Source organism: Chiloscyllium plagiosum, unplaced genomic scaffold, assembly GCF_037043375.1.
Source record: "Chiloscyllium plagiosum isolate Xiang-an unplaced genomic scaffold, Cpla_swu_hap1 HiC_scaffold_44, whole genome shotgun sequence".
NCBI classification, from domain to species: domain Eukaryota; kingdom Metazoa; phylum Chordata; class Chondrichthyes; order Orectolobiformes; family Hemiscylliidae; genus Chiloscyllium; species Chiloscyllium plagiosum.
Window position 1 is genome coordinate 2,843,114 of NW_028270182.1, and position 26,037 is coordinate 2,869,150.

The following is a 26,037-nucleotide window of genomic DNA, read 5'->3' on the forward strand; positions in this document are numbered from 1 at the left end:
GTACAGAGAGAGTGCTGCATTGTCAGAGGGTTAGTACAGAGGGAGTGCTGCATTGTCAAAGGGTTAGTACAGTGGGAATGCTGCATTGTCAGAGGGTTAGTACAGAGGGAGTGCTGCATTGTCAGAGGATTAGCGCTGAGCGAGTGCTGCATTGTCAGAGGGTTAGTACAGAGGGAGTGCTGCATTGTCAGAGAGTTAATGCTGAGGGAGTGCTGCATTGTCAGAGGGTTAGTGCTGAGGGAGTGCTGCATTGTCAGAGGATTAGCGCTGAGGGAGTGCTGCATTGTCAGAGGGTTAGTACAGAGGGAGTGCTGCATTGTCAGAGGGTTAGTACAGAGGGAGTGCTGCATTGTCAGAGGGTTAGTATAGAGGGAGTGCTGCATTGTCAGAGGGTTAGTATAGAGGGAGTGCTGCATTGTCAGAGGGTTAGTACAGAGGGAGTGCTGCTTTGTCAGAGGGTTAGTACAGAGGGAGTGCTGCTTTGTCAGAGGGTTAGTACAGATGGAGTGCTGCATTGTCAGAGGGTTAGTACAGAGGGAGTGCTGCATTGTCAGAGGGTTAGTACAGAGGGAGTGCTGCATTGTCAGAGGGTTAGTATAGAGGGAGTGCTGCATTGTCAGAGGATTAGTACAGAGGGAGTGCTGCATTGTCAGAGGGTTAGTATAGAGGGAGTGCTGCATTGTCAGAGGATTAGTACAGAGTGAGTGCTGCATTGTCAGAGGGTTAGTATAGAGGGAGTGCTGCATTGTCAGAGGGTTAGTACAGAGGGAGTGCTGCATTGTTAGAGGGTTAGTATAGAGGGAGTGCTGCATTGTCAGAGGGTTAGTACAGAGGGAGTGCTGCATTGTCAGAGGGTTAGTACAGAGGGAGTGCTGCATTGTCAGAGGGTTAGTACAGAGGGAGTGCTGCATTGTCAGAGGGTTAGTACAGAGGGAGTGCTGCATTGTCAGAGGGTTAGTACAGAGGGAGTGCTGCATTGTCAGAGGGTTAGTATAGAGGGAGTGCTGCATTGTCAGAGGATTAGTACAGAGGGAGTGCTGCATTGTCAGAGGGTTAGTATAGAGGGAGTGCTGCATTGTCAGAGGATTAGTACAGAGTGAGTGCTGCATTGTCAGAGGGTTAGTATAGAGGGAGTGCTGCATTGTCAGAGGGTTAGTACAGAGTGAGTGCTGCATTGTCAGAGGGTTAGTACAGAGGGAGTGCTGCATTGTCAGAGGGTTAGTACAGAGGGAGTGCTGCATTGTCAGAGGGTTAGTATAGAGGGAGTGCTGCATTGTCAGAGGGTTAGTACAGAGGGAGTGCTGCATTGTCAGAGGGTTAGTACAGAGGGAGTGCTGCATTGTCAGATGATTCGTGCTGACGTACTGCTACATTATCAGAGGCTCCTTTTGAAGATTTCTCCTGCAGTGGGCATGCACTCATTTTAAGCAATGCTTCTTCTAGGTGAACCCAGCTGATCCTGATAACTACCTGCACATGATCGGGATGTTCTTTGTATTCAGTCTGATCTGGTCTGTGTGTGCAGCTGTGGATGAGGAAGGAAGGAAGAAGATGGACAACTTTTTGAGAGAGATGGATGGCAGCTTCCCGAGCAAGGTGAGATAATTCCTCAGATGGAATGTGAAACGGGAAGTATTTGCCAGTAGGTTTACAGAGAGTGGAAGATGTGTTACTGAGGGAGCAACGGTATGGATGTGGGTTCGAGCAGCAGTGGCCTTGAGTTTGAGTGTATGGGGTAATAGATTTATACCAAAATTGAGAGTGTGATGCTGCAAATGCACAGCTGGTCAGGCAGCATCCGAGGAGCAGGAGAATCAACATTTTCCAGATGAAGTTCTTATGCCCGAAACGTTGATTCTCCTGCTCCTCAGATGCTGCCTAATCTGCTGTGATTTTCCAGCACCACACTCTCGACTCTGATCTCCAGCATCTGCAGCCCTCACTTTCTCCTAATAGACTTATACCAGAGAAGACGGAATTTGCAGGATTATCAGGAAACAGCAAGTGAGTGAGAATGTCTGGGTCTTTCAGACAGCTCCCACAGAAGCGATGGTGGAAAGATGATGTAAGAGTTTCTGAGTCTGGAAAAGGTTTCTTTTTGGGAACAGGCACTGGCACATCAAGGGACACCAAGTGGATTTTACTATTTCAGGCGACTATTCATAACCATGCTATAGTTAGAGCACAGAAGAAAGCCATTTGGCCTGTCACCCCTGTGCTGGATCTCTGTAGGCGTCACTCACCCACCTTCTCCCAGTGGCCTGCAAATGTTTCTTCTCCCTCTTCAGATAATGATCCCATTCTCTGCTGAATTCTGCAATGAACCCACTGTCAGGGAATCCAATCCAGATGGTGACCACTCAATATTTCAAAACACATGCCCATTGCTTCAGGTAATCAGACTTGGTTCCTCAGCAAAAGCTACCCATTCAGTGCATACATGCTGCACCTAAGGTGAGCTATGTAACTCTCCTAAGGTCAGGAATCTGCTGTCATGGTCTTTGCGGCCTTGGCCTAGCACAGAATCTTCAGCTGTGATGCTGGAGAAAGCTCCGGTGACTTGTTTAGGGCCTGGGTGCATTGCTACTATTTGGAAAGTGGCAGCTGGAAAGGGTAGGACAGGGCTGACACAAACGTGACTATTTGCAATGTGTAACATGTGGCCAGAAAACGATGAGGGGATGGTCAGCTCCAGAGTAAACCCCACCCCTCGCCGAGAAAACCCTGCAGAGTGATGAAACAGTTAAAAAAGCAAGGCCAGCTTTACATTTGAAATGCTGGGGAGTCCTTTCTGTTTTCCTTTAGGCACACAGAGTCGTGAGCCGAATTCGGGTTCAACTACCTCAACCCCAGAACAAGGCAAGAGAGGGTGGCCTTAGATTGCAGGAGAATTTGGACAGGCTGCTCACTGGCAAATGGAATTCAATCCAGAAAAGTAGGAGGTGACGCACTTGGGCAGGACAAACAAGGCCAATAATAAGTCAGACCCTGGGAAGCACTGAGGATTAGCAGGACCTCGGTGTGCATGTACACTGGTCCCTTAGATAAAGTCATTACAAGGATGTCTGGATACTCATCCTTATAATCCAAGGCATAGAGTTTAAGAGCAGACAGCTGGAGTATGTGTGCAGTTCTGGAATCCACATTCTGAAAGTGGTATGATTTCACTGGGCGGGGTGCAGAGGAGATTTACCAGGACATTGCCCTGGATGGATAGTTTCAGTTATGAAGAGAGATCAGACAGAATGGGGTCATTTTCCCTGGAGCAGAGGAGACTGAAGCAGTGGGGGATGGTGTTCATGATTAAGAAATATCAAATTAGGAAGGGCATAGACAGAAAGAAGCATTTCCCCTTGATGGTGGGATCAAGCACCGGGGGGTATATATTTAAGGGAAGAGGCAAGGCATCCAGAGGAGATGTGTTTAAGATTAGTTTCATCCAGAATGTGCAGAATATGTGGAACTGACTGCCCTGTGAGGACACTAGAGGCAGAAGCCCTCATCAGAGTGAAGAAGGCTTTACACATGCAGTTGCAATGCCAAAGCGAAAAGGCAATGGGCCAGGAGCTGGGAAATGGGATCGGAATAGTGAGGCGGTTGTTTTTGACCAGCACAGACTGGATGGGCTGAAGGGCTGTAAGAGTGAGAACAATGCAGCAGGCAGCTGAAGCGACCGGGGTGAAGCAGAGGCAGACCTGCAGTGTGAGATACTTCAGACAGTCAGCTCAGAGGCAGATCAGTATTGAATTGTGTCACCCTGATGTCGTGTAGCTAGATGGCCGCTGTCTGAATGTTTTCCTGATGGCTCTGCTTTCCTTGTCCAGGAAACTGTCTATGAATATTATGTAGACCCAAAAACCAAGGTGTGGACCTCCTTTGAGGAAAAGCTGACAAAGTCATGGCGATATCCGAGCAAGTAAGCAACGCTTTCAGTGGCTTTTCGATAAGTATGTCAAGGATCGAGGGGTTTGCATTTGTATCTTGTGAATGGTTTGGTCTCTAGTTAATCACTGTGAGGTGCAATTACACTCTAGCCATTGAAATCATTGCCCCAGCTATTTTGCACACAGCAAGATCCCACCGACAATGACAATGATCTTCTTTGGGCTGGTTGAGAAGTGCATATTGTAAGATCCTCATGACAGTGCCATAAGAATGTCCAGGTGACGCAGTTTCATCATATCAAATGAAAGTTGAATATTCGCTCCAGGACACCCCTGTTCTTCTTTGGAATGGGTGTCAGTGAGGATCAGAAAGGGCTTTGGTTTAATGGGTGATCCCCTTCAACAGTGCTGCACACACTCAGTGCTGAGAGGGTCAGCCTGGATGTGAAGCTCCAGTCTCCAGAGTGAGGCTGTCTCTCTGGGTTTTGTAGAAATATACAATGAATCATGCCCCAGTAAATTTGAATGGAGCGTGAGGATGTTTATCAGTGTTTCTGTGTGATGTTTTGCATCTTGCAGCATGCCCTTTTATAAAATCATCGTGCCCACAGTGGATACAGTGCGATACAACTTTCTGGTGAGCAGCCTGGTAGCCAACCAGTGTCCAGTGCTGCTTGTGGGCCCAGTCGGGACAGGGAAGACTTCTGTTGGTCAGAATGCACTCCAGACCCTTGACCCCATGAAATGGTCGATACTGACTGTGAACATGTCTGCTCAGGTAGGACAGCCTAAATACTAATAGGATTAATGCTTCCTTTATAAGCTTGTGGAGACCGTGGTAGCCTGCAGTGTGGTTTCCACAGTCTTTCCTGCTGACAGATAAACTGTGGATGAACAAGGGGATGCATGCCCTTTGGGCTGGGAAGGCGCAGTGAGTTGGGTACAGGAGTTGGGATGTCATGTTGCAGTTGGACAGGACATTGGTTAGGCCACTTCTGGAATATTGCGTGCAATTCTGGTGGCCCTGCTAGAGGAAGGATGTTGTGAAACTCGAAAGGGTACAGAAAAGATTTACCAGGATGGTGCCAGGGTTGGAGGGTTTGAACTGTAGAGAGAGGCTGAATAGGCTGGGACGGTCTTCCCTGGAGCATCAGAGGCTGAGGGGTGACCTTACAGAGGTTTATAAACTCACGAGGGGCATGAATAGGGTAAATAGACAAGGTCTGTTCCCTGGGGTGGCAAAGTTCAAGTCCAAAGGTCATCCAGCACAGAGACAGACCCCTTGGTCCAAACTGGTCCATGCTGACCAAAATGTTCATGAACGCTAATCCTATTTCCCTGCACTTGGCCCGTAACCTTCTAATCCTTTCCTATCCACGTATTTGTCCAAATGCCTTTTAAATGTTGTTAGTGTACCGACCTCAGCCACATCCACTGGCAGCTCATTCCATATGCGTACCACCCTCTGGGTAAAAAAAAGGTTGCCCCTCAGGTTCCCTTTTATTCTTTCCCCTCTAACCTTAAACTGATGCCCTCTAGTCCTCGATTCCTCAATCCTGGGAAAGAGACTGAGTGCTTTTAACATATCCATGCCTCTCATGATCTTATACACTTCTAGAAGATCTCCCCTCAGTCTCCTACGCTCTTCAGAAAAAAGTCCTAGCTTGTCCAACCTCTCCCTATAACTCAGACCGTTGAGTCCTGGCAACATCCTTGTAAATTTCTCCTGTACTCTCTCCAGTTTAATTACATCCTTCCAGTAGCAAGGTGACCAAAACTGAACACAATACTCCAATGCGGCCTCAACAATGTCCTGGACAACTGCAACATAACTTCCCAACTTCTATACACAGTGCCCTGACTGATGAAGGCCAAAAGCCTTCTTCACTGCCCTGTCTACCTGTGACTCCACTCTCAGAGAACCATGTACCTGAACCCAAGGTCCCTCTGTTCCACGACACACCTTAAGGCCCTACCATTCACCATGAAACCCCTGACTTGATTTGACTTTCGAAAGTGCAAAACCTCACACTTATCTATATTAAACTCCATTTGCTATTTTTCGGCTACTTCCCGAGCTGATCAATGTCCTGCTGCAATCTCTGATAACCTTCCTCACTGTCCACGATCCTGCCTATTTTCGTGTCATCTGCAAACTTACCAATCATGCTTTATACATTCTCATCCAAATCATTGATAACAAACAGCAATGGGCTCAGCACCGATCCCTGAGGGACTCCACTAGTCACAGGCCTCCAATGTGACAAGCATCCTTCCACTATTGAGGAGAAAGTGAGGTGTGCAGATGCTGGAGATCAGAGCCGGAGATGTGTTGCTGGAAAAGCACAGCAGGTCAGGCAGCATCCAGGGAACAGGAGAATCGACGTTTCGGGCATAAGCCCTTCTTCAGGAATGAGGAAAGTTTGTCCAGCAGGCTAAGATAAAAGGTAGGGAGGAGGGACTTGGGGGAGGGGCGTCGGAAATGTGATAGGTGGAAAGAGGTCAAGGTGAGGGTGATAGGTCAGACTGGGGTGGGGGCGGAGAGGTCGGGAAGAAGATCTCAGGTTAGGAAGGCGGTGCTGAATTTGATGGATTTGACTGAGACAGGGTGGGGGGAGGGGAAATGAGGAAACTGGTGAAATCCGAGTTCATCCCTTGTGGTTGGAGGGTTCCTAGCTGGAAGATGAGGCGTTCTTCCTCCAACCGTCGTTTTGTTGTGGTCTGACGATGGAGGAGTCCAAAGACCTGCATATCCTTGGTGGAGTGGGAGGGGGAATTGAAATGTTGAGCTACAGGGTGGTTGGGTTGGTTGGTCCGGGTGTCCCAGAGGTGTTCTCTGAAACGCTCCGCAAGTAGCCGGCCTGTCTCCCCAATATAGAGGAGGCCACATCGGGTGCAGAGGATGCAATAGATGATATGTGTGGAGGTGCAGGTGAATCTCCCCAATATAGAGGAGGCCACATCGGGTGCAGAGGACCCTCCGTGAGCATTCCGTAAAGACCACTCCCTCCGTGACTCCCTCGTCAGATCCACACCCCCCACCAACCCAACCTCCACTCCCGGCACCTTCCCCTGCAACCGCAGGAGGTGCAAGACTTGCGCCCACACCTCCCCCCTCACCTCCCTCCAAGGCCCCAAAGGAAACTTCCATATCCGCCACAGATTCACCTGCACCTCCACACATATCATCTATTGCATCCTCTGCACCCGATGTGGCCTCCTCTATATTGGGGAGACAGGCCGGCTACTTGCGGAGCGTTTCAGAGAACACCTCTGGGACACCCGGACCAACCAACCCAACCACCCTGTAGCTCAACATTTCAATTCCCCCTCCCACTCCACCAAGGATATGCAGGTCTTTGGACTCCTCCATCGTCAGACCACAACAAAACGACGGTTGGAGGAAGAACGCCTCATCTTCCGGCTAGGAACCCTCCAACCACAAGGGATGAACTCGGATTTCACCAGTTTCCTCATTTCCCCTCCCCCCACCCTGTCTCAGTCAAATCCATCAAATTCAGCACTGCCTTCCTAACCTGAGATCTTCTTCCCGACCTCTCCGCCCCCACCCCAGTCTGACCTATCACCCTCACCTTGACCTCTTTCCACCTATCACATTTCCGACACCCCTCCCCCAAGTCCCTCCTCCCTACCTTTTATCTTAGCCTGCTGGACAAACTTTCCTCATTCCTGAAGAAGGGCTTATGCCCGAAACGTCGTTTCTCCTGTTCCCTGGATGCTGCCTGACCTGCTGCGCTTTTCCAGCAACACATCTCCGGCATCCTTCCACTATTACCCTCTGCCCCCTACCATCAAGCCAATAGTGTATCTAATCGGTTTAGGGTGAGAGGGGAAAGATATAAAAGAGACCTAAGGGACAACTATTTCACCCAGAGGGTGGTACGTGTATGGAATGAGCTGCCAGAGGAAGTGGTGGAGGCTGGTACAACTGCAACATTTAAAAGGCATTTGGATGGGTACAAGAATGGGAAAGGGTTAAGAGGAATATGGGCCAAATGCTGGCAAGTGGGACTCAATTAGATTAGTTTCCCTACACTATGGAAACAGGCCCTTCGGCCCAACAAGTCCACACCAACCCTCCGAAGAGTAACCCACCCAGACCCATTCCCCGAATGCACCTAACACTGTGGCCAGTTCACTTGACCTGCACATCTTTGGACTGTGGGAAGAAAAACCGGAGCACCCGGAAGAAACCCACACGGATTCGGGGAGAATTTGCAAACTGCACACAGACAGTCCTCCGAGGCTGGAATCAACCTGGGGTCCCTTGCGCTGTGAGGCAGCAGTACTAACCATTGAGCCACCGTGCCATCCGAGATTAATTTAGGATATCTGGTCAGCATGGACGAATTGGACCGAAGGGTCTGTTTCCGTGCTGTAAATCTCTATGACTCTATGACATTGATTTCCCAACTAAAACAGAAATTGCTGGAAAAGATCTGTCCAACCTGCTGAGCTTCTCCAGCAATTTCTGGTTTTGTTTCTGATTTCCAGCATTCGCAGCTCCTTCAGTTTTTACATTGATTTCCCAGTTTGCTTCGATTCTTACACAGTGGGATTACCCAGATTGGTGTTTGATGGCCATCAACTCAGATTTAATGATCCAAGTGACCTCTTTCTGTGATGTACTGTTGAATGATTGTCCGCCTTGATGTGGAGGTGCAGGTGTTGCACTGCGGTGACAAAGTCAGAAGTCACACGACACCAGGTTATAGTCCAAAAGGTTTATTTGAAATCACAAGCTGTCAGAGCACTGCTCCTTCATCAGGTGAAGTGGAGGGATGTGCACAGTGTTACGACATGATGCACCTTTTGTTCATAAAACCAAACACCCAGAAAAGCTCACCTCACCTCGTAATCTGTGCAAGTATGAGTGACAGAGAACTCCCAACTTTCACTGTTTCAAGAAAATAATATCAATTTATTCCTTAACTCTAAAAGTGAACATTAAACAACAACTATTTACAACTGTAAGCTTCCTTTTTCTTTACTGTTTAACATCTGCCAACTCTATAACAACATGCTGTTCCTATAAAAACCTATATTAAAACTACATCAACTTCATTTCAAAACCACACAGCAGCTGTCCAGTCCGGTGTCCTCCTCCTCCCTTCAGCTGAAGATCTCCCTGGGCCGTCTTCTGTTGTTTACTGCAGCAATGTTTCATATGAAAAAGGGACTTTTGATCGAGAGGGTTTTGAAGGGCAGTCTGTCTCAATGGCAATTTACTCTCTCTGTCTGACTTTCAAAATGCCTGCTTCTTTATCCTTCTAACATTGAATCGTCTGATTGGTTCAAGGTTGGCAAAAACAATATATTCAAATTTGATTGGGATTTAGTATCCTGGGGCCTAATTTAAACCTATTGGTTAAATTTGAATTGTTGTCAAAATAGCAACCTAAATTCAGGTATCTATTTCACAGCCAAATGTTACCTATTTTCAATTTTCCAGTACACTCCGAGACTGCTAGCTAGTCTATGACAGATGCTTGTAAGCTCTCAGTGCAAGACAGCATTCGCTCTCTCTTAAAGGTACAGTACACACCTTCAACTTCATAACACCTTTATATGAACAGAATTTATAGGCGGAGAGATCATTGCAAGATAATTCCAGGTAAGTATGAGTATCAAACGATACTATAACTGGTGTGAGTGGAGTGTCAACGGACTGAATCAAGAGTGTCAGCTGGTGTGAGTAAAGGGTCAACTTTACTTTGACTTTGTCTCTAGCATCATCTTATTTTTGAATATTTGTAATTATCTCCCTGCCTCAATTAATCGAATCACAAGTCATCCCTTCACTTGCAATTCAGCTGTTGACTCTTTCCTCACACAGCCTGACACTCCTGATCCCCTGCAAACACCTATTCTTCAGTCTATCGACACTCCACTCACACCATCCGTATGATCTATTGACACTTGTACTTACCTGGAATTACCTTGTAATGATCTCTCTGCCTATAAATTCTGTTCCTGTGCACTTCCCTCCACTTCATCTGACCAAGGTACAGCGCTGGGAAAGCTTGTGATTTTCAATAAACCTGCTGGACTATAACCTGGTGTCGTGAAACTTGTGCCAATGATTGTACAATTCTAGTAAGGCTTGTCATTTTAAGAACTTTACATTTCAGAGTTTTCACACCTGACTCCTGGGATGAAATCTTGTAAGTAGGAGATAAGTTCTCCTCTCCTCATTTGTGGTTATGAGTTTTCTAGTTTCAGCTGGGAATCAGCCTGAGTTTGCCATCTAAGGTAGTTGCTGTTTCTCCTTTGGAAAGGTGACAAGGCTAGTGGCAGTAAGCCTGAAGAAAGAATCGCACTGCTGCTTCCAGTTTCATGCTGCAATGCATTCTTTAGCTTTGACAGAAAGGAGCTGCATTTACGGAGTGGGAGGGATGTATCAGGGATTTTTCTTACATTGCTGTGCTGGGTTTTCTCTCTGGGTTTTGTTTCTAGCCATCCTGGGAGATGCCTCACACAGGGTTGTGTCGGAACAGAGAGAGGTGCAGGGTAGTATGGCTCTGACTGTGGTGCTCCTGTCATCATGGAGTGGGAGGCAAGGTTGGTGTTTGCATTTGGATGTTTTCTGCCCTTGGGCAGCAGGAGTGCTGAGTATTACTGATTAAAATGGGGAGGGTGTTGCAGTCACTTGGTCTTGTGCCTCACAAGCTCAATGCTGAGAATCAAAACCTTTAGCTCCATATGAAGAACTCCACTGGTTTCTGACTTTCCTCATTCACAGACCACATCTAAAAATGTCCAGGATGTTATCGAGAGCCGTGTGGAGAAGAGGACGAAGGGAGTATATGTTCCAGTTGGTGGGAAAAAGCTCATCACCTTCATGGATGACCTGAACATGCCAGCCAAAGATACGTTTGGTTCCCAGCCACCACTGGAGCTTCTCCGCCTGTGGATAGATTATGGCTTTTGGTACGATCGAGCCAAACAGACTGTGAAACACATAAAGGTATTCGCAGCTTAGGTTTTAAGTTCTGAACACTCTGAAAGTTGGCATTTCTGAGAGACCACTGCTGACCCTCTAAGAGACCACTGCTGACCCTCTGACAGTGCCCTCTCCCTCAGCACTGACCTGCTAACATTGCGGCACTCCCTAAATACTGACACTGCAACAGTGCCCCTCCCTAAACTCTGACCATCTGATAGTGCGGGACTCACTCAGCACTGATCTTCCAACAATGTGGCACTTCCTCAGCACTGAACCTCCGAATATACAGCGCTCCCTCAGCACTGACCCCCTGACAGTTTGATGCTCTCTCAGCACTGACCATCTGACTGTGCAACACTCCCTCAGCACTGACCGTCCCTCAGTGCCCGCTCCCTCAGCACCGACCCTCCGACAGTGCAGCATTCCTTCAGCACCGACACTCCAAAAGTGCGGCGCTCCCTCAGCACTGACCGTTTGACAGTGTGGCACTCCCTCAGCACCGACACTCCGACAGTGCGGTGCTCCCTCAGCACTGACCCTCTGACAGTGCGGCACTCCCTCAGCACCAACACTCCGACAGTGCGGCGCTCCCTCAGCACTGACCCTCTGAGAGTGCGGCACTCCCTCAGCACTGACCCTCCGACAGTGCAGCACTCCCTCAGCACCAACACTCCGACAGTGCAGCACTCCCTCAGCACTGACCCTCTAACAGTGCGGCACTCCCTCAGCACTGACCCTCCGACAGTGACCACTCCCTCAGCACTGACCCTCTGACAGTGCCCACTCCCTCAGCACTGACCCTCCGACAGTGCAGCACTCCCTCAGCACCGACACTCCGACAGTGCGGCACTCCCTCAGCGCTGACCCTCCGACAGTGCGGCGCTCCCTCAGCACTGACCCTCCGACAGTGCCCACTCCCTCAGCACCGACCCTCCGACAGTGCGGCACTCCCTCAGCACTGACCCTCCGACAGTGACCACTCCCTCAGCACTGACCCTCTGACAGTGCCCACTCCCTCAGCACTGACCCTCCGACAGTGCAGCACTCCCTCAGCACCGACACTCCGACAGTGCGGCACTCCCTCAGCGCTGACCCTCTGACAGTGACCACTCCCTCAGCACTGACCCTCCGACAGTGACCACTCCCTCAGCACTGACCCTCCGACAGTGCGGCGCTCCCTCAGCACTGACCCTCCGACAGTGCCCACTCCCTCAGCACTGACCCTCCGACAGTGCGGCGCTCCCTCAGCACTGACCCTCCGACAGTGCGGCACTCCCTCAGCACTGACCCTCCGACAGTGCGGTATTCCCTCAGCACTGACCTTCCGACAGTGCCCACTCCCTCAGCACCGACACTCCGACAGTGCCCACTCCCTCAGCACTGACCCTCCGACAGTGCCCACTCCCTCAGCACTGACCCTCCGACAGTGCCCACTCCCTCAGCACTGACCCTCCGACAGTGCCCACTCCCTCAGCACCGACCCTCCGACAGTGCGGCACTCCCTCAGCACTGACCCTCCGACAATGCGGTATTCCCTCAGCACTGACCTTCCGACAGTGCCCACTCCCTCAGCACCGACACTCCGACAGTGCTGACCCTCCAACAGAACAGCCTGGAGGTGTGCTGAGTGGCGTATAAGCAATCGTCAGTATCCTGTCGGGATGCACTTTATACAGTAATTCAGAAAATTGTTTGAAAGTGAAACTGTACAAAAAAGGCAGATGTACTTGAGAATTTTACATCGCATTTTACAACCAGCAAGTGTTTGTTTTCAGGACATGTTTCTAATGGGAGCCATGGGTCCCCCTGGTGGAGGAAGAACAGTCATATCACCTCGCCTTCAGAGCCGCTTTAATCTGATCAACATGACCTTTCCTGTGGTAGGTGATTGTTTTGGGGTGAAAGTCAGTAAGATTGCAATCAGTACAAAGGCCCTAACCATGCAAATATTGAAACAACTAGGAACAGTAATAACCCTCTGCTTCTTCCCATTTGACTGTCTTAATATGTACACTTCGCTTCATAGACCGAAGAAAGGTGAATCAGATCACCCAATATCTACTCTCTTTGTAGTATCCCAGCTGGAATTTAACCTGTCCACGTAGCTAGGCTGCTGCCGTCTGTGATCGAAACTCACATCTACTGTTTGTACTCTTTTTGAAACCTGTCACCCATCCTGTAAGAAGATCACGATTCTAATCGAACGGTATTCTAACGGAACGGCATTCTAACTGATCGGTTGAGTCCTGGCAACATCCTTGTAAATTTCTCCTGTACTCTTTCCAGTTTAATAACATCCTTCCTATAGCATCCACTATGTTGACAGTTTCTTCAAAAAATAACAAATACAATTGCCAAGAGAGAATTTCTTCTGTTTTTAAAGCCACTTTAGGTATCCTGATCAATATGATAATTGATGTCGTATTCCTAATGATTGCCTGTTTAACAGATTATATTAATCCATGTATATTCATAAGTGTACCTGATTTGCTTGTTAGCTTTTAATATGTCTTCATGTCCTTGGATAGATTGATGTCAGACTATTTCCTGTCTTTGTAGACATCCCAGATCAAACGTATTTTCAGTACATTGATAAACCAGAAACTGCAGGATTTCGATGAGCAAATGAAGCCAATTGGTAACGTGATTACAGATGCCACTATTGAACTTTACAATGCAATTGTTCAGAAATTCCTGCCAACGCCAACCAAGATCCACTACCTCTTCAATCTCAGGGATATTTCCAAGGTACTGTCTAGTTGTTAGTCTCTACTTCTCCTGTCTGACTCTCTGTGTTAATCTCTCACTCTCCCTGTCTGACTCTCTCTCTCTCTCTGTTAATCTCTCACTCGCCATGTTTGATTAGATTTGTTACAGTATGGAAACAGGCCCTTCGGCCCAACATGTCTACACCGACCCTCTGAAGAATAACCCACCCAGACCCATTCCCCTTCATTTACCCCTGACTTATGTACCTAACACTATGGATAATTTAGCATGGCCAGTGCACCTGACCTGCACATCTTTGGACTGTGGGAGGAAACCGGAGCACCCGGAGGAAACCCATGCAGACACGGGGAGAATGTGCAAACTCCACAGGCACCCAAGGCTGGAATTGAACCTGGGTCTCTGGCGCTGGGAGGCAGCAGTGCTAACTACTGAGCCACTGTACCGTCCCATGTTAATCTTGCACTCTCCCTGTCTGACACTCTGTGTTACTCTCTCATTCTCTCTCCTGTTCTGTCTTTCCTGTTGTCTTTATTTTCTTTTCTATCACCTGCCTCTTGCATTATCTCTCATTATATATTTTTTAATCTCTCATCTTTCTCCTGTTCCCCCTTGCTGGTTTAACTTTCCACTGCTTCCTACTTCTCCTATTCCTTACTTGTGAATTTATTTATCGCTCTTGTCTCCTCTGTGGAAATTGATCATCGAACCCATTGGAAGCCATTGTTATTCCTTGTTAAAAGAAGTCCCATTTCCTGCCTATTTGCCCGTAATACTGCAATCTTTCCCCTCTCAAGTCAGCTGTCCAATTCTCTGAAGAAATTTATTACTGAATCTGTTTCAACCTTTGAGGCAGCATATTCCAGATCACAACAACACTCTATGTTTAATGAAAAAACCTCTGGACTGACTTCTCTGGTAAGTTTGTCAATCATTGTAACTCTGTCTCTACACTACTGAAAGCAGTGTAAGGTAAAACTATCAAAATTCTTCATGGATTTTGAACACCTCCACAAAAGTTCCCCTTTACTTCCTCTGCTCCAAGCAGAACAATGCCAGGTTTTTTCCAGGCTCTCCACATCCCTCACAAAGTCCCTCTTCCCAGGTTCTATTCTAGTAAATCTCCTGTGCATCTCTCCAAGGCCTCGGCACTCTCTGTAGGTGCCTTGGATTGAGTAGAATACTTCAGCTGGGGACTGAACTAGAAATTGTGAGAGTTTAACACCCCAGCTTTTGTATTCTGTCTCTAAGACCACAGCCAAAGGCTCCACATAATTCCTTTTGGCCAGCGTTATCAACCAGCAAATATTTATGTCTCTGCTGCAACCCGAGTAACAGTGAACCTTCACCTCCTTTAATCCATTTGCAGAAACAGTATCACTTCACAATTATGGATTCAATATTCACACCTCATTTTGCCAATGTTTTGGTTGTTTTATAGATCTTCCAAGGGATGCTTCGCATCCACAAGGATTACCACGACTCAAAAACAAGTATCTCACGCCTGTGGGTCCATGAATGTTTCAGGTAGCTCCTCTCTTCCCTTTGTCTCCAATCTTTCTCCCAACTCCACGCTGGGATTCATTTTCTTTGATGCTGATACCCATGCCCTATCTTCACCTGAGTGCACTTTCTTCATGTACAAATATACAGCCCAAGCATTAAGTTCTTTATTGGACGAAGAAATGGGCATCACATTCTGTCCTCTAGATTGTGACCAGCAGTGGACAGCCCACCATTGTGTCTCACAGTTTACCAGTGCATGCTGAGGCCCAGGTTGTTTTTACTCACTCTCCAGGAGTTGGAAAGATTGAATTAGGTACAGTCATGGGTTGTGCAGCTGAGTTTTATATCATACCACTTAGAGTCATAGAGTCATACAGCTGTACATCACAGAAATAGACCCTTCAGTCCAACTCATCCAAGCCGACCAGATATCCCAACCCAATCTAGTTCCACTTGCCAGCACTTTGCCCATATCCCTCTTCCTTCCCACTTATCCACTCCACCATCCTCTCTGACCTATCACCCTCATCCCCACCTCCATCCACCTATTGTACTCTTGGTTATCTTCTCCCGAGCCCCACCCCCCCCTCCTATTTTACTCCCCACCCCAGAGGCTCCCTGCCTTCATTCCTGATGAAGGGCTTTTGCCCAAAACATCCATTTTCCTGCTCCTCGGATGCTGCCTGACCTTCCTTGCTTTTCCAGCACACTCTAATCTAGACTGTGATTTCCAGCATCTGCAAGCCTCACATTTGCCATATCCCTCTAAATCCTTCCTATTCATATACCCATCCAGATGCTTTGTAAATGTTATAATCGTACCAGCCTCCACCACCACCTCTGATAGTTCATTCCGTACACAAACACCACCCTCTGCATGAAAATGTTCACAGGTCCATAAGATCATAAGACGTAGGAGTGGAAGTAAGGCCATTCTGCCCATTGAGTCCACTCTGCCATTCAATCATGGCTGATGGGCATTTCAACGCCATTTACCCACACTCTCCCCGTAGCCCTTAATTCCTTGCGAGATCAAGAATTTATCAATCTCTGCCTTGAAGATATTTAACGTCCCAGCCTCCACTGCGCTCCATGGCAATGAATTCCACAGGCCCACCACTCTCTGGCTGAAGAAATGTCTCCTCATTTCCGTCCTAAATTGACCCCCTCTAATTCTAACGCTGTTCCCTCGAGTCCTAGTATCCCTGCCTGACGGAAACAATTTCCCAGCGTCCACCCTTTCTAAGCCATGCATTACCTTATAAGTTTCTATTAGATCTCCCCTCAACCTTCTAAACTCTAATGAATACAATCCCAGGATCCTCAACCGTTCATCGTATGTTAGGCCTACCATTCCAGGCATCATCCATGTGAATCTCTGCTGGACATGTTCCAGTGCCAGTATGTCCTTCCTGAGGTGATGGGGGCCCAAAACTGGACACAGTATTCTAAACAGGACTTACTAGAGCTTTATAAAGTTTTAGTAGCACCTTACTGCTTTTACATTCCAACCCTCTTGAAATAAATGACAACATTACATTCACTTTCTTAACCATGGACTCAACCTGCAAGTCAACCTTTAGAGAATCCTGTACTAGCACTCCCAGATCCCTTTGTACTTTGGCTTTATAAATTTTCTCACTGTTTAGAAAAAATAGTCCTTGCCTGTATTCTTTTTTCAAAATTGTAAGACCTCGCATTTGCTCACATTGCATTTCATCAGCCATTTCTTGGACCATTCTCCTGAACTGTCTAAATCTTTCTGCAGCCTCTCCATTCCTCAAAACTACCTGCCTGTTCACCTAACTTCGTATCATCAGCAAATTTCCCCAGAATGCTCCCAGTCCCTTCAGCTAGATCATTAATATATAAAGTGAACAGCTGGGGCCCCAACACTGAACCCTGCGGGACACCACTTGTCTCTGGCTGCCGTTCTGAAAAAGAACTTTTTATCCCAACTCTCTGCCTTTTGTCAGACCGCAAATCCTCTTAAGATTTTCCCCTCTCACCTTAAATCTGTGCCTTCTAGTTTTGAACTCCCCTATTCTTGGGAAAAGACCTTGACTATTCACCCTATCAATGCCCCACATAATTTTGCAAACCTCTATAAGGTCACCCCTCAGCCTCTGACACTCCAGGGAAAACAGCCCCAGCCTGTTCAGCGTCTCCCTATAGCTCAAACCCTCCAACCCTGGCAACATCCTTGTAAATCTTTTCTGAACCCTTTCGAGTTTCACAACATTTTTTCTATAGCAGGGAGACCAGAATTGAACTTGCTCTCCCCCAACCCTTTGAAAGCTTTTTTATTCTGAATCAGTTTTGTAATGGAAGCATCACTGCAATGAATAGCATTTATTTCCCTTTCCTAATTGCTATTGGGAAGATGGTGGCAAGCTGTACACATGCTTTAGTGTCTTGTTGGCAAATTCAGAGAGTTAAAGTATCAACTACCTTGCTATCCGAAACCATAGAGCAGACAGAATAAGGAGAAGAGTTCATAAACATGATTATGAGCCAGATAGATTGTTTGACAATCTGGTGGTTTCGGGGTTGCCATTATTCATGCTAGCTTTTTACTCTACTTGCATTTCATTGATAGCATTTTGAATTCCCCAGTTTTGAACTTGTATCTCTGGGTCATTAATCTTTAGACTACGATCTCTGTGACACTATCACTGTGTTACTGTATCCCCAAGGTAATTGATTTCAAAGCCAACTTCTTGTGTCTCATCGATGCAGGGTATTTTCTGATCGGTTTGTGGAACATAAGGACATGGAACTGTTTGTGACCTTGCTGAACGAGAAACTAGGCACTTTCTTGGATATGACCTTCCACAGCCTCTGCCCAAATAAGCAGTCACCCATCTTTGGTAAGAATGGCTATACAATATTTAAAACAAAATTGTACAAGAATAAAGAGAGCTTTCTCTGTCTCAGGAATATCATGTCATTTTCTCCCTAGTGAGAATGTGAAATCTCAGATAGCGATGTGTCACATCATCCTTTATGATGTACAGGTGTTTTTTTTAATCTATGTTGAATTTGGTCTCTGCTTTCTAAAGTTACTAATCCCAAAGGAAAAACAATCTAATATGAACATCCTCATGGGAAGAGGTCAGGTTATTAAACTCAGGATGGTGACCTTTCTTACTATTGCAAGATTAGCTGCTGACTTGTTGTTATATGTTGTTTGACCTCTAAGCAACAAATATAATACCTACTGTGTAAGGGAAGGTCAAGTCACCATAGTCTTACCAGCCCTTAGGGCTGCATCTCTTATTAAAGAGAGGAGACTTGTGGTGGTTTAACCTGAAGGTCACCAGCCTCAGGCGAGAGGAGAGGTTGAGAAAGAGATTTCTGCATGGTAACCTCAGCCAGTGCAGGAATTGAACCCACACTGTTGGTGTCACTCTGCATTGCAAACCAACCATCCAAGCTAACCAACCCTCTTACTTCACAAGGGTAACAAAATGCACAGCTTTAAAGGGCATTACTTGGAATTGTGATGGGCATATTCAAAGATTAACTTTGGATCAGGACAGGGATCATCTACAAGGGAGGCCTGTTTTAACCTAGAGGGTCTGCCTCTCTTTTTTTTCTTTTCACCAGGTGACTTCATGCGGGGAGATGTATACGAAGACCTAACAAACTTCAAGGCCCTGAAAATGTACATGGAGCACCAGCTGAATGAGTATAACTCCACTCCTGGGGTGGTGCCGATGAGCCTTGTCCTCTTCAAAGATGCTATCGAACACGGTAAATATTGTAAAATGACTCCAGCGCCTTGCACCACTTTGCATACTTGTATGAGCAAGTTGTTATGATCCTGGACCAGATGGCTAGATGTATGTCTGAGAATAATGTCTTCAAGTTGGTTTTCTGTAGCATTTATTGCCTGTCCCAGATTGCCCAGTGGACAGCTGAATCAACCGCATTGGTGTGGATTTGGAGTCACTGTAAGAACAACAGGTTTCCTCCTCCAAAGGGCTAGACGGGGTTTTATGACAATCAGTTGTAGTTGCTATTAGGGTAGCTTTTTATTCCCTATTCTTATTATTTACATTGAAATCAAATTTCATTGTCTGCCATAGTGTGAGGGGATATAATGCTTAATCTGGATTATTTCCTAGATACCTCCCCTTGTCTAGTGACAGTATCACCATGCTAATGCCTCCCCTTAGAAGCTAAAGAGAGTATTAGACCAAAGGAGGATGGTCTAAAGTTGACAAAAATTGTTGGAAGCCTGACGATTGGGAGAACTTTAGAATTTCGCAAAGGATCACCAAGAAACTAATAAAGAAAGAGAGAATAGAATAAAATAGCAGAAAACATAAAAATGGGTTGGAAAAGCTTCTAAAGGTGTGTAAAAAGGAAACGATTAGCAAGAGTAATCTGGGTACATCTTTAACAGGGGCAAAAGAATTAAAATAGGGAAGTGTGAAATGGCAGAGAACTAAATAAGCACTTTGTGTTCATCTTCACGCACAGAGCCACAAAAATCCTTTTTGAAATAATTAAGAATCGAGGATTCAGTGAGAGTTTGGAACCGAAAGAAATTAGTGTTAGTAAAACAAAAAAAAAAGCACTGGAGAATTTAATTAGACTGAAAAAGTTGATAATGGAATGCAGTGGGTTATGTTGGTGAAAGAGATAGACTAGGAGAAAGGGAGGACTGCAGATGCTGGAGATCAGAGCTGAAAATGTGTTGCTGGAAAAGCGCCGCAGGTCAGGCAGCATCCAGGGAACAGGAGAATCGACGCTAGAAGGGCTCATGCCCGAAACGTCAATTCTCCTGCTCATTGGATGCTGCCTGACCTGCTGCGCTTTTTCAGCAACACATTTTCAGAAAGACATAGACTGCAATGCATTGGTGATCATCTTTCAAAATTCTGAGTTCTACAACAGTATATGCAGATTGGAAAGCTACAAAGGCAATCCTACTGTTTAAGAAAGGAGGGAGTGAGAAAGCAGGGGAGTATAGATCTGTTAGCTTGATGGGAACGTGTTAATAAAGGTGTGATCATCGGATATTTAGAAATTTGTTTTCTGAATATTAGCCAATGAGGATTTATGGAGAAGAAATCACGTTTGACAAACCTGATAGTTTTTTGAGCATTTTATGAGTATAACTGATAAGTGAGAACTGGCTGATATGGGTTTTCAGAAGGCTATTAATCAAGGCCCACATAGCAATTTAATAAACAATTAAAATGCGTGGGATTATGGACAATGCTCTAGCATGGATTGGAAACAGAGAGTAGGGATAAATGGATAATTATTGCATTTGCAGGCTGTGACCATTCAGGTGCCATAAGGATCAGTACTTGGGCCTGATCACTGCAGTGATTATAACAAGGTCAGCCATAGCATATGAGCTCCCTGGTGGGGGATGTTAGCCCCCACTCCTGTGGTGGCCAAGCAGGGAGCCCTGGCTGACCGGTGTGTCAGAGATCCGGTTCACTCTGGGAGCTTGCTCTGAGGGAGCTGGATCACTGTCAATGACATTCCGTATGCAAATAAAGGCTGATGAGATACCAGCCTGTGTTGAGATACCAGCCTGTGTTGAGTTATATCCTTCACAATCTTTATCAACCACTTGGATGTGTGGAAGCAATTGTAATATTTCCAAAACCTGGTGAGAATGCGAGCTATGCAGAATGTAAAGGCTTCAAGGGGATTTAGATGGGTTAAGTGGTTGGGCAAGAGCATGGTAAATGGAATCTAACGGTTACCCACTTTGGCAGGAGGAACAAAGGTATAGAGTGTTTCTTGAATGGTGAGAGATTGGAAAATGTTGGTGTCCAAAGGCACCTAGAATTCCTTGTTCAAAAGTTACTAGCCTGCAGCTGCAGCAAGTACAGTAATTGGGAAGGTAAACAGTAACACAGGAGGATTTGAGTGCAGGAGGGAACAGATCTTTGAGGAAATGGTATTAATCATTAAGGAAACGGTATTGGAATGTTCTGTGCAGCTCAGGTCTCACGTTGTATCCCAAAAGGGTGGGCTGTTACATCTCTGTTGAACCTCAGCCAGCCTGGTTGAATTTGTGTTCTCATTTTTCCATCCTTACTCAGTGACGCGGATTATCCGTGTGATTAGTCAGCCACGTGGCAACATGCTGTTGGTTGGGATCGGGGGAAGTGGACGGCAGAGCCTATCTCAGCTGTCTGCCTTCATCTCTGACTACAATACCTATCAAATCGAAGTTACTAAGGTGTACCGCAAGCTGGAGTTCAGAGAAGGTAGGTCGAGATGTTTTAGTGTATTAATCTGCTTCCTGTCCTCATCTTATTTCTCAATGTAAATGCTTGATATAGAAACCATACCTTCCCCCAGCTTAGGACAATACCTTCCCCCACCCCTGCCAACCCATTCAAAAAAAGCTCTGTGGCTGAATGTACCAACAACTTGATACAGACCAATCTTAACAAGCACTATGTCAGTTAATGCCAACTAGGAAAAGATGGTAATGTTGACCAGGCTGTTTTTGGATTGTATAAACTCTAGTTCTTGATTAGTGATGACCGTGGCATGTGGGTTAAGATGGGATTGGGTCCAAACAGCAAAATGAATTTGTAAATATTTTTAATCGACTTTTTAATGCACATTAAAACACAATTCTGGTGCAGATGGAACTGGTTTTCTGACGGAAAGACAGTGTTTTGACCTTAACTGATGGTGTTACCAGACAATCAGATTCCAGACTGGAGGCTGACTTGACCATTTGATTTGTTTAGGGTTGAAGGAAGTGGTCTCTCACTGAACCACAGGCACGCAATAGTGCAGATTGGCTTTAACAATGAAAAGGAATTTCATTACAAAAGGAATGTAGATAAAGTAGAACAATCCAAACAATCCCTTCATAATGCAAACGTAAAGATCTGAAGCACGCAGTAAAGGTATTATCCCAAAAGTAAAGGTATGATCCCAAAATACTCCTTTATAAATTGAAAAGGAACAAAATAGAGCTAGAGGACATAGGTTTAAGGTGAGAGCAGAAAGATATAAAAGGGGCAACTTTCTCACACACAGGGTGGTGTGTTTATGGAATGAGCTGCCAGAGGAAGTGGTAGAGGCTGGTATAATTACAGCATTTTAAAGGCATCTGGATGGGTATATGAATAGGCAGGATTTGGAGGGATATGGGCCAAGTGCTGCCAAATGGGACTAGATTAGATTGGGATATCTGGGCGGCGTGGACGAGTTGGACTGAAGAGTCTGTTTCCATGCTGTACATCTCTTTGACTCTATGACTGAGTCCTGACGTGGTACTCAAAACGCCTCTCCTGGCCCAGTATTCAAAACACCACTCAGACCAGAAGCCTGATATCTGATACCTTGGTAGGTGTACATCATTTTGGACTTCAAGTTTTAAACGGGAACTGTATTCAATTCTTCCTGGAGCTATCATAAGTTTGAGCTTCATGGCATTCTGCTTAAGTAATCACTTCTGGGTTTTTATCCGGTCTGGAACTGACACTAACTCATCACTCTATGGACCTGAGTCACTGTATCCTTCTCTTTATTACAAGCAAAGCTCTGTTGTATGGTCTTCACAGAACTAAAGTTTCTTTCAGTCAACCAAGCTGAAACAAGATAGATTCCAGATCTGTCGATCAAACCTTTGAGGCCCCATTATTTACCACGTGGAATGGAGCAGGAGGCAGGAGAAGGAACTGAAGTGGGAAGTTCTCCAGCTGAATGGGGGACTGTAGTCATCTCCATGGTCTAGTGCACACGAGCGAATAGACTCATGGGCGGTGATACCTAGCACTTCACAATTTGAGGAGTGGAAGTGGAGATTGAGTGTATCAAAAACATTGATGTCAACTGAACCCAACTGTACTTTTATAGATTTAAAGAAAATCTACCGTGAAGCTGGAGTTTCAAATAACCCAACAGTGTTCCTGTTTACGGACACCCAGTTGGTTGAAGAATCCTTTTTGGAAGATATTAATAACATCCTGAGTTCTGGAGAAGTTCCAAACCTGTTCAAAGCAGATGAGTTTGAAGAAGTGAGTAACTGGGCTCAGTCGTAAGGTCGGTTGTTTTAAATCTTCTTGTCTAATGGTCTCAATGCACACAAAACAATCTCTGTATTGTTGAAAGATTGATGTCTAAAACATTCTTTGCCGGAATCCATTGTTCCATGAAGAATCAATTGTCAATCTCCCAGAGTGTGATTGAAAGAACTGCATTTTTAAGGTGATAATCACTGCCTCAGAACATTCCAACACCAATGAAGTACTACTTTGGAAAGGCCTATGTTGTTGTAATGTAGCAACCGGAAGTTAACCCCAATGAATGCAGCAGTTCATCTGTCATTGAGAGAGTTCACCCAGTGAGTGGAGTGGGGTGGGCTGGGGCTTCAGTTCAGGGTGAGAATTTCATTTTCCCTATGCTCCTTCACCAGTCGCCAACCCAGAAGGTTTCACTATTGTTATAAAGCAGAAGTTGACCCCTGTCTGAGAACAAAAACCAAAACATCCAAAGAGGAGCACCTCACCCTAAAATCTGTAAAACAAGTGTGAAAACTGGTGTAATCAGTTTTTGGGGTGACACGGTGGCTCAGTGGTTAGCACTGCTGCCTCCCAGCACCAGCGACCCAGGTTTGATTCCCGCCTCAGGTGACCGTCTGTGTGGAGTTTGCACATTCTCCCCGTGTCTGCGTGGGTTTCCTCTGGGTGCTCTGGATTCCTCCCACAGTCCAAAGATGTACAAGTCAGGTGAATTGGCCACGCTGGGTGCATTAGTCAGGGGTAAATGTAGGGTAGGGGAATGGGTCTGGGTGGATTACTCTCCAGAGGGTCACTGTGGACTTGTTGGGCCGTATGGCCTGTTTCCAAACTGTAGGGAATCTAATCTAACCTGCTCTTCAGCAACTTCTGGTGATGAAATAAAATAAATCCCTGATACTTCAAAACCAACAAGTAGCGATTTATTTATCTAACTCTAAAAGTGAACAAATTAACAAAATTAACAAAACTAGTAACAAATTGAATCAATTTCCTCTAACTACTGACTATGCTCGAATAACACAAGATTTTAATGGTATGCTGTTTCAATCAAAACAAGTCATATCATATACAAAAAACACAGAATTTAGTCTCTCCAAATTACAGCCAGGTTACATGTCTTCACTGTCGGAAATGTTGTGTTCCTTCCCTGTTGATTTATCTGTCAGGAATGCCGTCCGCTGGTACTGCAGTCCCACAGCACAGACCCTCCGACAGTGCAGCCCTCCCTCAGCTCTGACCCTCCGACAGTGCAGCACTCCCTCAGTTCTGACCCTCCGACAGTGCAGCACTCCCACAACTCCGACCCTCCGACAGTGCAGCACTCCCACAGCGCAGACCCTCCAACAGTGCAGCACTCCCTTAGCACTGACCCTCTGACAGTGCGGCACTCCCTCAGCGCTGACCCTCTGACAGTGCCTACTCCCTCAGCACTGACCCTCCGACAGTGAAGTGCTGCTTTGGCGTTGACCCTCCGACAGTGCAGCACTCCCACAGCACTGACCCTCCAACAGTGCGGTGCTCCCTCAGCACTGACCCTCCGACAGTGCGGTGCTCCCTCAGTGCTGACCCTCCGACAGTAAAGTGCTGCTTTGGCGCTGACCCTCCAACAGTGCGGTGCACCCTCAGTGCTGACCCTCTGACAGTGAAGTGCTGCTTTGGCGTTGACCCTCCGACAGTGCAGCACTCCCACAGCACCGACCCTCCAACAGTGCGGTGCTCCCTCAGCACTGACCCTCCGACAGTGCAGCACTCCCTCAGCACTGACCCTCCGACAGTGCGGCGCTCTCTCAGCGCTGACCCTCCGACAGTGCCCACTCCCTCAGCACTGACCCTCCAACAGTGCGGCGCTCCCTCAGCGCTGACCCTCTGACAGTGCAGCACTCCCACAGCACTGACCTTCCAACAGTGCGGTGCTCCCTCAGTGCTGACCCTCTGACAGTGCCCACTCCCTCAGCACTGACCCTCCGACAGTGCCCACTCCCTCAGCACTGACCCTCCAACAGTGCGGCGCTCCCTCAGCGCTGACCCTCTGACAGTGCAGCACTCCCACAGCACTGACCTTCCAACAGTGCGGTGCTCCCACAGTGCTGACCCTCCGACAGTGCGGTGCTCCCTCAGTGCTGACCCTCCGACAGTGTGTGTGTGTACACAGCGGAGTGGGCAAGCCCATGCTTTCTGCTTGCCTTACATTTTCAGGTCATTAGCTGAATGAAATTCTTCATGTTGGTGGCATCTAATAAACTTGGGAATCTATTTCTTATTCAGAATATTTTAACAAATCCTTGGTATGGCCAAACTTATAAAAATACTTGCAGCTGAGTCCTCACTGAAAATATTGTCCGGAGGAATAGGAGTCCCACCAGTTAGTGTGGTGGTTTCCTGCCGCTTTTTCGTACTCTTTCTTTATGAGATGGAGCCTGTTGTCATCAGCGAGTTGGGGAAGCAGACTGTGATCTGGTGCTGTTATATTGATCGCTTTCTCCATTCTTAGATTAAAAATGCATTGTTGGACGCAGCTAAGGAAGAGTCTATTCCTGAAACCAATGAAAGTATCTTCAATTTTCTCATGGAAAGGGTGCGTAGTAATCTTCATGTCGTGTTGTGCATGAGTCCAATTGGAGATCCCTTCAGGTAAGTTTTATTGTGAAGAATGTGTTATTGTTCAAATCAGTTCATAGGAGATCAAACATGCATGTGTTACTTTTGTGCTGAAGTCCTTTATTCAGCATCAACCATGTACCAATACTTTAGTTCCAGACTGCCAATGAGGAGAGCCCAATGAATTGTGATGCCTTTGACTTATTGTTTAGATCAATAAGCTCATGGTGTTGTTGTTGTGCATGTTTCTTTCTCCTTTTACTTCTCCATTTTTATAGTCTAATATCTTTTACTTATCTGCATGGTGGAGCTCTTCTCAGTGCTCCGGTTTGGATTA

General features: G+C 46.5%; 1 protein-coding gene across 1 annotated transcript in view; it reads left to right on the plus strand.

The window, feature by feature from the left end:
• dnah2 (dynein, axonemal, heavy chain 2) overlaps positions 1-26,037 on the plus strand; it is a 380,569-nt gene that overhangs the window by 266,813 nt on the left and 87,719 nt on the right. The window contains exons 47-58 of the mRNA XM_087982834.1: positions 1,444-1,596; positions 3,825-3,916; positions 4,464-4,662; positions 10,648-10,872; positions 12,627-12,731; positions 13,411-13,599; positions 15,020-15,105; positions 17,824-17,954; positions 18,694-18,840; positions 21,159-21,326; positions 22,939-23,099; positions 25,594-25,733. Of these exons, the coding sequence (XP_087838960.1) occupies positions 1,444-1,596; positions 3,825-3,916; positions 4,464-4,662; positions 10,648-10,872; positions 12,627-12,731; positions 13,411-13,599; positions 15,020-15,105; positions 17,824-17,954; positions 18,694-18,840; positions 21,159-21,326; positions 22,939-23,099; positions 25,594-25,733 (1,796 nt within the window). The remainder of the gene's footprint in view (positions 1-1,443; positions 1,597-3,824; positions 3,917-4,463; positions 4,663-10,647; positions 10,873-12,626; positions 12,732-13,410; positions 13,600-15,019; positions 15,106-17,823; positions 17,955-18,693; positions 18,841-21,158; positions 21,327-22,938; positions 23,100-25,593; positions 25,734-26,037) is intronic.